Source organism: Oxyura jamaicensis, chromosome 3 (assembly GCF_011077185.1).
Source record: "Oxyura jamaicensis isolate SHBP4307 breed ruddy duck chromosome 3, BPBGC_Ojam_1.0, whole genome shotgun sequence".
Classification (NCBI taxonomy): Eukaryota; Metazoa; Chordata; class Aves; order Anseriformes; family Anatidae; genus Oxyura; species Oxyura jamaicensis.
The window spans coordinates 49,370,511-49,382,833 of record NC_048895.1 but is presented as its reverse complement, the minus strand read 5'-3'; the positions used below and the strand labels follow the sequence as shown (position 1 = coordinate 49,382,833).

At 34.6% G+C, this 12,323-nt stretch overlaps 1 protein-coding gene across 5 annotated transcripts in view; it reads left to right on the top strand.

Moving 5' to 3' along the window:
* The window catches only part of SHPRH (SNF2 histone linker PHD RING helicase), a 49,710-nt gene that overhangs the window by 18,592 nt on the left and 18,795 nt on the right, over positions 1–12,323 (top strand). For 4 of the 5 annotated variants that reach the window (XM_035321194.1, XM_035321189.1, XM_035321191.1 and 1 more), the window contains 10 exons: positions 79–167; positions 1,867–1,956; positions 3,043–3,150; positions 4,150–4,292; positions 6,291–6,464; positions 7,028–7,090; positions 8,160–8,385; positions 9,675–9,818; positions 10,498–10,599; positions 11,418–11,489. In XM_035321194.1, the coding sequence (XP_035177085.1) occupies positions 79–167; positions 1,867–1,956; positions 3,043–3,150; positions 4,150–4,292; positions 6,291–6,464; positions 7,028–7,090; positions 8,160–8,385; positions 9,675–9,818; positions 10,498–10,599; positions 11,418–11,489 (1,211 nt within the window). The remainder of the gene's footprint in view (positions 1–78; positions 168–1,866; positions 1,957–3,042; positions 3,151–4,149; positions 4,293–6,290; positions 6,465–7,027; positions 7,091–8,159; positions 8,386–9,674; positions 9,819–10,497; positions 10,600–11,417; positions 11,490–12,323) is intronic. The other variant, XM_035321193.1, reaches the window with a different exon arrangement.

Genomic DNA, 12,323 nt, shown 5'->3' with positions numbered 1-12,323 from the left:
TGTATATATATATATATATATATATATATATATATATATATATATGTTCTTATTTTGTTTACTCTTTTTTAAATCCAGGAGAATATGAATTGGCTGCAGAGCTGTACAGAGAAGTGTTACGTTCTTCTGAAGAGCACAAAGAAAAGCTCAAAACAGATTCCTTGCAAGTGAGTAAACATTAAGATGTAAAGAGACATGATTAAGAACTGGAATAACCTAGATTTAATTTAACAGGTTAAGCAGTTCTTTCTTCCAAGTGGTGTGCTGAATGACTTTCAGCCAGCTGTCATCAGTCTTTAGATAGGAATCTGTTCAGTGACCTTCATTTGTCTTTTTCTGAAACCTACTGTATTTCTGAAAAGCTTTTGCTTCTCAGTCATAATGATATCCCAGAATCAGTGTATGATCTCCACCTGCTGTTCTGTAACAAACTTAACAAGCTGACTTTCTAGGCTTGCGCATGTGACTGTGACTGCTCACGTTAATGGTATTATTTTGCAGACTAGTGCAAATACAGGATACTGGGATGGCAATAGGAATAGTATTAATGCGCCAAGTGATACAGAATAATAAGATCATTGCACTGTAGATGATCTCAAATTGTATTAGAACATGAAAAAATTGAATTATTTTTTTCAGGAAAAATATGGATATATTTTGAATACTATATAAAAGTATGAATATATTTTCCTGATAAACAACTGTGTAACAGCTACTTCAAGAATTATCAGTTTAAAATTGACCGGATTTATTTTCATCATAACAAGATATTTAAAATGCTAATGACAGATAAGTAAGAAGTGATCTGTCTATTTCTCTGACTTGCTTGTTCCATTAAGTTACTCTTTGATTGCTTATCTTGAATGTGGTCATTTGATGCCTCCATTGTGCTTCCTTGATATTCCTTGTTTGTGAAATAGGGGCATTTTTCAGTTAGCATATCTCTATCAGTATGAATTTGCTAAGCTACTTGTGACAATGTTGTTAATTAAGCTGTTTTACATAATGGTATATAAGTTAAACATTTTTCTCAAAATGTGCATTGCCTAATATTGACTTCATGTAATAAAACTACTTCTGTTGAGTGCTTCCCGGTTGCGTAGCTTTGACTCTAAGAAAATGGCAAGCCGCTGCTGGTTAGTGCTCTTTATTGTCTGACGTATTGATATTGATAAGGCAATGGTGGAGTGAGTCAAGGAGGTGAGAAGGGCACAAGACCATGATCATGGAGGTTATTATTAAAATACATTCATGGAATATGCGGCAGCATAATATTAGTAGTATGGCTTGGGATATATAGGATGAACCTGGAATAAGAGTTACTTTGAAGTAATGAAGTAGTTGGAGGTTTTTTTTCCCTGAAAAGTAAACAAAAAGGTTGTTTTATTCAGTCACTTTTTATTTCAGAAAAGTAAAATATATGAAAAATGGTTGAAGTTTTCAGGTGACAGGTTTTTTGCCTTCTATTTTCTTTTGTTTTAGTAGGCTAAGTGACTTCTCCATATAATGTTCTGAATGATTTACAAAAGAATGTGCTATAAAATAAGTAACTTGTTTTATATAATAGTCAAGGGGAGTTTTAATGTTGAGAGTGAGTACTGGACAGAATCGTAAGACTTGCCTGATGATTTGCTAATAGATGATGAAGGTCTTTTTAACCTATTTCACTTCCCACCTCAGTAAAACGAGGAAAACTTTTATTATTATAATGCTTCCAGATTAACAAATGGGTAAAAAAAAAAAAAAGACAATTCACTTTGAGTACTAATTTCTTGCTGATTTCATTGCTGATTAAGCTTTTCCTGTCACACTTATTGCAATACATTTTTTTCATGACTATTGCTGACCTTTTTTTGGTATGTTTAGAGACTTCATTCTACACACAATTTGATGGAATTGTTGGCAAAGCACACAGGAATTCCTCCAACTTTGCGTGATAGCCGACTTGCAGAAGAGGTAAATCTTGTTCCTTTTTATATAAATACACTTTGAAGAGCATCTTTTCATTTTTTTATCCTTTAATATTTTTCTCTAATCTCAGCTTTCAAGTTAACTGTGTGCATTTCCCTTCAGGTTAGTAAATAGAAATTTTTCTAGAATTTCATAGCAACTTAATAGAAATTGTGCTCACTCTTTGATTGCCCTAAAACTCAAGCAATTTATTTATCACATTTTCCTGACATTGAAGTGAAGAGAAGGATTGGAAAATGCCTTTTGCTTACAAATATAAAGCAGAGAATGTTTTTTTATAGCGATCTTTTGCCAGTGGCTCATTCAAATACCTATGAGTCCTGTCAGTTTCTCGTAACTAACTTCCATCTGTAGCAATAATATAATTGTTTTGATAGTAGCAAACAGAAGAAGCAATTTAAACACACCATCAAAATGCACTAAATAAAGGTATCTAGTGATATCTTTTACCATTACAGTCTGATGTGTGTGTATGTGTTAACGATAAGAAACAAAATTTCTGTTGATCAGTTTTTAAAATACCAAATAATCTGGTCCAGTTTATATCAGAGACACCTGCATGTAACAAATGGTTTTCACTCTCAGGAGTAATTTTACTGGGGAAAAAAAAATAGATCCGATGCCCACATAATACAATTTAAACCTTTCTTGGTATTTTATGGATAAATTCTATATGTAGGTAAAGTAAAATTCATTTGTGTGGTTCTCAGGTTGTTTTAGGATCTTTTTATTGTTTAGCTTCAACACAATGTATTTTGATGTACAGTGAAGTAAGGATTATGTGGCATTCCAATTCCTTTTATAATGTGTTGTATTTCTAGTGTGTTATTTGGCCCTGTCCAAAAGCAAAACTGCATGGTTAACATAATGTAATAATTTGTCTTTGCATGTTTTGGGGGGCTTACTAATAAATTCTAGAGCGAAAAATTAAGTCTTGCTTAAGAACAAAGGTGAGTAGCACTTAGGTAGATAGCCATTCTAAAGCATTATTATAGCTGAGAAGATGTTGCATTTTCAACTATAGCTCATAAATAAGAGTTGTACAAAATTTAAACTCTCACTTCCATACAGGCAGAACAACTTCGACAGCATTATATGAGTAAATCAAATGCAGAAGTTGCAGAAGCCCATCAGGCTTTACAGCCAGTTTTCCAGACCATTCGGGAGCTCCAGAGAAAGGCAGGTACCTCTTACATATTTAGCCTGTTTTTTAAAAAAATATATATTTAAATTTATCTTAATTTTATTTTCACTTTATTTTATCCAGACCTCCAGCTACCTATTATCTCTAATAGTTCTTTGAAGACCTATTTGAAATGGTACTTGGGCAGTATGTGCATATTCACACATACACGCACAACAGAGCCCCCTAATATAACATGTTCCCTGCACAAAGAGGCTCACAGTACTCAATGAAGAGATGACTAAAAAGAGAAGCACATAGTAATGGTGAAATGGTTCTAGTAAATTTTAGCATTGTGCTTGATTCTTATGTGAACTGTTTCAAGTATAGTTTAAGTCAGTAACTTAGAGGTTTTGGCCTTAGAATGTTTCTCTGGGGTATCGGATAATATTTCAGTTACTTCTAAAGGAACTGTTCTTTTTTGACATGCATTTAGTCATTGTGTGTAAGGTTCAATTACATTTAGTCAAGGTGACAATTCATGTTTCTTGGGAAGGTACAAACCAAGCAAATTAATGAACACCTGAAGTGAAATGCTGCTTGTTAAAATAGTAAACTAATGCAGAAATGGGGACATAGAGCGCATAGAGAAGTAATCTTTCATGTATTTTCACCTTTTAAAATTATAAGCTCACTTTAGTGTTGCTCTTAATTTCACAGAGAACTTGATTTTTTTGATGAAATGATACTTTCCTCTTTTAGAGAGCACACTTTGAATTGATTGTATCCTTACGTGGGTATTCTGTGTAGACAGCCTAAGAAAATCTGACTCTACTGAAGCAGTTCAAAGGTGTGGAAGGTTGTACGAAATTTCTCAATCCATGTACTCACAGGGTTATTTTCTAAGCATATGCTCATCTTTTGCTTGCTTTCCATGGAATTTATGAGTCTGTGTTGTTTAAGCGTGGCCTAGAGAGCAGAATAAGCCTCTGTCACAAGGAGTGAACTCTTTGATTGTTGATTGTTCATAGATAAATCTATTCTTTTGCATACAGATACATTCTGGTTCTCCTTGGTGGCTGGATGTCATCCAGACTGCAATACAGTATGCCATTGATGAGGAACTTGTTCAACGTGTGCAAAATGAAATAACCAGCAACTACAAACAGCAGACAAGTAAACTCTCCATGGCAGAGAAGTAAGAGACTAGCTAAAATAGGCTACTGAATATAGCTAAGTCTTTTCAAGTCTTCCAATCAGTTTATGCTAACAGCTGCAATTTAATAGCAGGCACTTGTGCTTCAGAACATCTGGGCTGCAATTAAGTTTCAAAAATGGTCAAAAAAATCAGAACTAGATAGACTCGAAAAGAAAAGTAGGAGAATTAGTTTTCTCCTAGACAAGCATTCTTTAAAGAATTTGTTTGTACTATCTACTGTTTTGTAGCAACTGCTCATTGAGAAAGATTCTAAGTTTATTATGTTAAAATTGGGTAATCATTTCTAAAAGAAAATGACTCTCAGAAAAGGGAAGTGGACAGACTATATCAGGAAGTCATTGTGTAACAACGTAAAATAGTTTCACTGTCTTTAGAGCAAAGAATTTTGGGTTGATTTCATTTCAAACAGCAGTATTGGTGAATTTTAAAAGTATGAAGCGGTGTTTTATAGGTTCATGTTGTGCAAACAAATTGTCTTAATAGCTATTCTTTACTGTACGTGTTTTGAATGCAATTTCTAATATGGAAAATCAGATCAAGAAGTTACTAGTATTAGTGTGATACTTCGATATAACAATTCCATTTTTGTGTGCTATTACAGTATAATGATTTGGAGAGACATGTAGAAGTCACCTAGCACAAGCTCTTGCTCACAAATCGAGACCCATGCTCAGAGACTTAGACTGACCAAGTTGCCCAGGAATTTGTCCTGTTTGATTTAAAATACCTCTGAGGAGGTAGATGCCACAGCCTCTTTGTGGAGCCTGTTCCAGTATTTGACCCGCTCAATGAAAAATAAATATCCTTCTGTACAGTTAGTTTCCTCTGTTGCATCTTGTGTCTATTCTTTATCGTCCTTCCACCATGCACCTTTAAGGCCAAGTTTGGCTTGGTCTTCTCTGTCCATTCACATTAGATACTGCTTTCTACATTTATCTATAAGTTCTCTTCTGAGCGATTGTATTTTAAGGGTGAGCAAGCCCTTCTCTCTCAGGGAGAGAAAGAACTTAATTTCCTATTTAATTTTAGCATGTGCAATAAAAACTTGATAAAGTGTCTAGCGCTAACAGTCAGTGGTGGAAGAAGCAAATGGTAAACTGTCATTGAGTATTAGAGATGGTTAATCCAGGGGATAATGTGGGAGTCTTACAAACTTGTGATTGCAATACATGTGTATTTTCAGGCTACCTGGTTAAGCAAACTCGTGTATTTTAGTTTAAAATATGTATTGCTTAATTATGTTGTTTTGAAAGCCAAGCTTCAGTAGTGTTGATAAACGTGGGCTCTTCTCTCCTCGCTTTAGAAAAGGCATGTTTTGAATCAAAATTTCCTTATGGTGTAGAAGCACAGTCTTGTAAAACACTGTCTTGCATATGAATACCAGACACTGTATGAACAGTGCCCTCTCAGTAAAAGACCTCTGCCCACAGGACAAACACGATATAGGAAGTACTTTGCTGGTCCTCATGTCCCAGTCTAATTAAGAAAAACAGCTAGGATTTAGGAAAATAGTTGACTTTTGTGTCCGTTTTCAGTAAGTACTTAGCCTACAAAGTTAAAATTCGTAGGCAGTGCATTTTTATGATGGATGCATGAGTCTGCTGTGAATTGTACAGGGGCATCATTGACAGTCAATTTGTTAGCCAACAGATGCAAATGAGACAAGTTGTGTGTAATTGCTTATGTTGGGTAGATTTGTATTGTGGACCAGCCTGTTGCTGGTTAGTGTTGGTTATTAATGTTTGGTCACATCTCAAGTCTTAGAAAGTGTCTTTCTATTCTACAAATGCCAGGCATCATCCCAGGGGGTACAATGGAATGATTCTGAACAGTTAGCATTATGTTTAGTAATAAAAAGCGTTTGTGATATGAACTTCATGTGTTTTCCTATATGATTACTTCTCTTCTTCAAAATACAGAATTAAATTTGGATTTGATGACTCAGTGCGCTATTACTTCCCTTTTTCTTCAAATCAGATTCCGTGACTGCAGAGGCCTTCAATACCTGCTCACAACCCAGCTGGATGAAGTAAAGAAGTTTCAGAAGATTGTAAGAGAAGCAGTGAAAAACTTAGAAGGCCCTCCCTCAAAGCAGGTTATTGAGGCTGCCACTATTTGCCATTTGCGACCTGTTAGACTTCCACTGAACAAGTATGTTTGGAAAATCTAAAATATATTTTAGAGATGTATTAGACAATTTTTCCTTTATTCAGAATAAGAGAAGAGATTATAGTCTTAATTTTTTACTAATTTTTGTGTTTTTATGTACACAGACATTACAGGTTCAGTTGTTCAGTCATTTTATAGAATTGTAGAGCTGTAGAATATCCTGAATTGGAAGGATCTCATAAGGATCACGAAGTCCAACTTCTATCTCAAGCACAGGACAACCTAAGAGTTAAACTGTATGTCCAAGAGCATTGTCCAGATGCTGCTTGAGCAGTGACTGGTTTGGTGCTGTGACCACTTTGCTGTGGAGCCAGTTTCGGTGCCTGACCACCCTGTCAGTGAAGAACTTTATAGAATGATAAAATTATTTTATGCTTATAAAACCTGCTGCTGCCAGATATTATATCGCAGGTACATATAAGACTTAAACTGCTCTTTTTAAGGACTTTGTGTAGTTTTTTTTATATAATGGAATTGAGAATTACAGGAATTATCGTTTCTCATCAAATTCTGTGTGCTTTTGTTTTCAATCTCCTATATTGCAGTTGTGTCTTTTGTAAGGCTGATGAGCTGTTCACAGAATATGAGTCGAAGCTCTTTTCTCATACGTAAGTTAATAGCTATCTAAATTTTTCACTTCAAAAAGAAAAGAAAGTTGGACTGGTTTGTATTTTGTGTTTAAAGTTTTACAAAATACTTTGTGAACAAATTACAACAACTTCTTGCTTGGGGTCTTGATAGCAATTTCATTAGGTTAAATTTTCGATGTAAAATTCATTTGAAAAAACTGTATACAAGCAACAAATACATGCCACTTTTTCTCAGGCTGCTATAATTGACGGTATGTGTGAAGGGTTGAAGTGTTCAGAAAAAAGCATGTATTTACATGTATTTACAACATTACATGCTGTAATGCCATACCCTTTCACTGATTATTTTTTTTTAATTATTCTGTATAGCTCAAAGTAACATAATTTGACTAAAGCCACCATGAGGGAGGAGTTTTCAGGTCTGAATGCAGCTGTGATCTGAAGGAAAGGTTGCACCAGTCCATGGTGTGAAAGCAATATATGTAGTGGACAGTAGTGAAGCATAGATTGCAGCCCTCTGAATCATTCTTGACTTCTGTCTCATATCCCTTACAATGTCAAAGCTAGATTTGAAAATCTTAATGGCACTTGAGAAAACATTTGGAATGCCTTCCTTAGTGGGAGCTCTGTTAGGATCATTGGAATCATTAGGAAACATTAGAGCATTTCCTGAATCAGCACTGATTCAGGAAATGAAGGTTATGAAGGTATTAGGGAAGCTGCACTATTCTTAAACAATGCAATGCATAAGCGTTGTATTTTGTGTCAGAATTTGACTGCAATTCCTGTTGGTTAAAGAAGTCAGAATTGCATTTTTTTAATTGAATGTGACATTCTAGAATCATTAACTACTGAAAGATAATTAAGATGCATAAGCATCTTACAAAAAGCTGTTAATGATTTTGAGCTGATGAAATGGCCTGTACAGTGATTGGAAACAAAGTAGCAAAACATCTGTTTGTTTGGTTTGCTTTTTCCTTTGATCAAATATTAGAAGGCTAAAATACATGATGAATTGTAGAAACTGATGTGGAATTCTAAATCATTGATTGGTTTGTTTTCTTTTTTGGTTGGTTTTCTTTTTAAGTGTTAAAGGCCAAATGGCTATATTTGAAGAGATGATAGAAGATGAAGAAGGGCTAGTTGATGACCGTTTGCCCACCACAAGTAGAGGACTGTGGGCAACCAGTGAAACTGAGCGTGCCCTGAAAGCTATTCTCTCCTTTGCTAAAGCTCACCGGATGGATGTTAAGCTAACTGAAGAAGGTAGCATATTTCTGGAACTCTTTGAAGCATGGAAAAAGGAATATAAGGTACAGTAAATGAGATGGTAAAGAAATATGGTCCATTTTAAGTAATACCTGCAAAGTTAAGCTGTGTATGAACAAATATTTAAATTGCACTCCTGAAATTAGTTTGCCTGCATAAAACATTTTCATGGTGATTATTACACAATTTGATTTTAAATGGTTTATATATGTTTTAAGTATATCTAAGAGATCTGCACTGGCAAATAAGCTATTTAGTAAGTACTGTAATTGCATCTGTTAGGTTAGTATACAGATACAATTAAATGTGGTTTTCTGCTTAGTTAAATCAGAATGTAGCAAGACTCAGCAAATCAAATGTTGGTCAGTTCTGTAATTCAGTTAACCTTAAATCTTATGCTAGCTATAGATGTCCCTTCACGTGCTTTTTTTTTTTTTCCTGGATCTTATTTGCCATGCAATGTAACCTAGAATATTAGTCTGCCATTCTTTGGATCAGAGGGAACTACTGGAGTATAACGTGGCTTTCTTCATGCATCCTTGCGTGCCTGGGTGACCTTGCAGTAAATACCAGTGTTGGAGATAGGGGAAGAACTTCTGCGTACAAGGGTGTCATCCTATCTTATAGTTTAGATATAATTGAGTGTTTTCTTTCAAATACTTCTTTTCAATTTTGATAAACAAATAGTAATTTTTGGCATTTGCAAAAGGTCATGGAATTTCAGTAAGATCACTGAAGATTTTCTGATAAAGTATTTAAGTTGTGGAATGCTGGGGAAGGCATATTTTATGGTATTATCATTAATTTAAAAATATACAAATTGACAAATGTTACAGTATACGCCCAGTCCAAGACATTTCTTTTGTAGATAGTCAGCTTTTGCTTTTACTTCAGAGATCTGAATCTGATTTAATCTTTACCCTGTGCTTGTCTGTTCTTTTATCAAGACCATTAACATTTATTTAAAACATACTTCACCTTCAAGAAATAGTGTTTGTATTATAATAGCTAACTGTTCAAAAATTGTTTAATCATTTTCCCTTATTCAACATCCGCATGGTTTTGCCAGGCATTTTGTTTCTGAATTTTTGGTTGTGTAATAACAATAGCTGTAGAAATGAGACACCTCTTTCATAAAGAGGCTGGAAAAGAAGGTAAGCGAAAGGTGTAGGGATAATCTTGCCTTCCTTCATACTTTGTTGTTGTCTGAATTAGTGTAAATAAATACTCTCTCTTATTGAATTTTTTTTTCATATTATACCGTGTATGGTGGACTCATAAAAAGGGAACTCAACTCAGTTCTGCTACTGATTTGTTTAGGCTTTTCTTACAGTTACTTCATGAATATTGGATGGTGCTAAGGGATCACGTGTCTGCTATTGATGAACTAGCAATGGCTACAGAACGGCTGAGGGTGCGTCATCCTGATGAGCCAAAACCAAATCCACCAGTTCTCCACATCATAGAGCCACATGAGGTGAAGTACTTGATAGGAAAGAGATCTTTTTTTCTGAAAGAATTAAGTTTGAAGACTGCACCTCAAATATATATATGGGGGGGGAGGGGGGGAAATCCGTATATAAGTTCTATAATGCACCTCTGTTTCAATTTTAGAAAGCTTGGGTGGAGTAAACAGAAAACACGTTACTTTTATGTGTAGTATATAGGCCTCTTTGAGCTTATAACTGTTACTTGGATATACTCTGTCAGCTTCCTGGCTGTATGAGTGGCATGTTTCTAAAAGACTACTGTCTTTACAGCAGCAGGTGAATAGCTGAGGGACCTGTTTGGTATTTTACAACCTGGTGGAAAATGAAGTTGACCTGATTTCACTGCATTGTGACTTTCCACAAAGACTTTAAAAAAAAAAAAAAAAAAAAAGACACCTAATTTCAGTACCTTGGAGTCTGAGCCACCTCTGAGACGTTTTCCGTTCTTGAACACAATAAATACTGGGTTGATTTCACTTCTTAATTATTTTCTTTGCACAAAGAGAAATATATTTTCAATAGAAAGATGTTTTCCTTTTTTTTTTTTTTTTACTGTGAGAGTCAGTGTTAGATCAAAGTGCTACTTTTTTGCTCTATAGGAAAATAGATAGTTCATCTGTGTATTTTTTGTTGTTTTTAGACATGTGTTTAATACTGTTTCTATAGGTAGAGCAAAATCGAGTGAAACTTCTGAATGACAAGGCAGTTGCTAAATCACAACTACAGAAGAAATTAGGACAACTTCTGTATCTCACTAATCTGGAGAAGGTAACGTTTATGGTTCCTTGATCTTTACCAAACTAAAGTGATATATTCTGTTTACTTGAAGAAACTTGCCCTTACTTTCATTTAAAACTTGCATTTTCAAGGAACTGTGTTTCCTGTAAAGATACACACTACATGTTGAATTTGTGTGGTGTTCTGTTACTGCATATTCATCAAGTTCTTTATTGTTATATTTTGGCCATCTGATTAATTACACAAACATAAAACTGTGAAGTAGTTCTAGATGGTTAAAATACTCATTAAACTAAGTGGGCCATGTTCAGAGAAGGTTTGTAGATTTATGTACCTCTGCATGTACCCTTGCATGTATCTCTGCACGTACCCTTCTAAGACCTTAAATGGAAGGACAAACAGCTCTAAATATTAAAAAAGTCAAACCAAACACCATGTATATTACAGCGTTAATCATAGTGTTCAAGTAAGTATAATTTTAAGTAAGCATAATTATCTATATTTAAGTGTTTTTACAACAATATAAAGTTGAGAGAAAATATAGCAAGCTTCTCATTTGAAGTTTCAATTCTGCTCATATTTTTCAAAACTGTACTGCAGATGTTTATCTGAAGGACTGCAGTGTGAACAGCACTTACATGAATTAGTTTTTAAGTTTCTCAAGATGGACTTTTCTTCATGGCTGTTTTTCAATTTGCACACTTTTTAAGGATCTCAGCATTCATTTTTCCTAGAAGTTTATAGAATAACTTTTATATAAATAATATATATTATTAATATATATTTATAAATATAGAATAACTTTTTATTCATTAAAACACAGACCATATTTTTCTTTTACTTTACAGTCTCAGGATAAAACAACTGGGGGAGTTAATCCAGAACCATGTCCCATCTGTGCACGTCAACTCGGAAAACAGGTAAGATACTTAATCAACAGTTTTTGCTTTTGTAAAATCTTTACCTTGATCTGAGTCAGTTATATTATCAAGACTGCCATTATGTTTCATCTCTGAGTTGGAGGAGTTCACTGAAAGGAAAAATAGTCTTGTCTTTAACTTTGTCCAAGACTGTCATTTGAGAAGATGGTAGTCATCACATTTCAAGGAAGTTTTAATATGCTTTGCATCCTGCTTCTGAATGATTGAAGAACCTTGTAAAGCCTAGAAGATCTTTTCTTTGGTTGTCAGACATTCAGTCAATTCCCTCTGCTACTTAGACCCATGACTTTTTTTATTCTTAGTATAGCCTGTAGAGCAGACTAGTACAGGATAGACTTGGGAGGCACAAAAAGACGGTTTTACAAATTACTTACGTGAAGGAAGGTCACAGGTGAGATGTAGATATTCTAAGCCCTCAAAGGAAGAACAATTTCAGCAACACAATCTTTTGTTTTTGACACATTCTGTCAATAAGAGATCAATCTTCTGTGTTCAAAATATTTCCTTTTAAAAATCCAAACACGTTGCCAGGGACTTTAGTAATGGTATGAAAGAAAACATTCTAATTCATACCCCTTGTAAAGAGGCTGTGGATGCCCCGTTCCTGGAAGTGCTGAAGGTTAGGTTGAAGGGGTCTTTGGACAAATGGATCTAGTAAAAGATGTCTCTGTCTGTGGCACAGGGGCTAGACTAGATGATCTTGAAAGGTCTCTTCCAACCCAAACTATTCTGTGACTCTGACTTTTATGGAAGTCTAATACAAACATTTGTGTAATCTTTTTTAAAAATTTTGTAAATGCTTATTCTGCATAC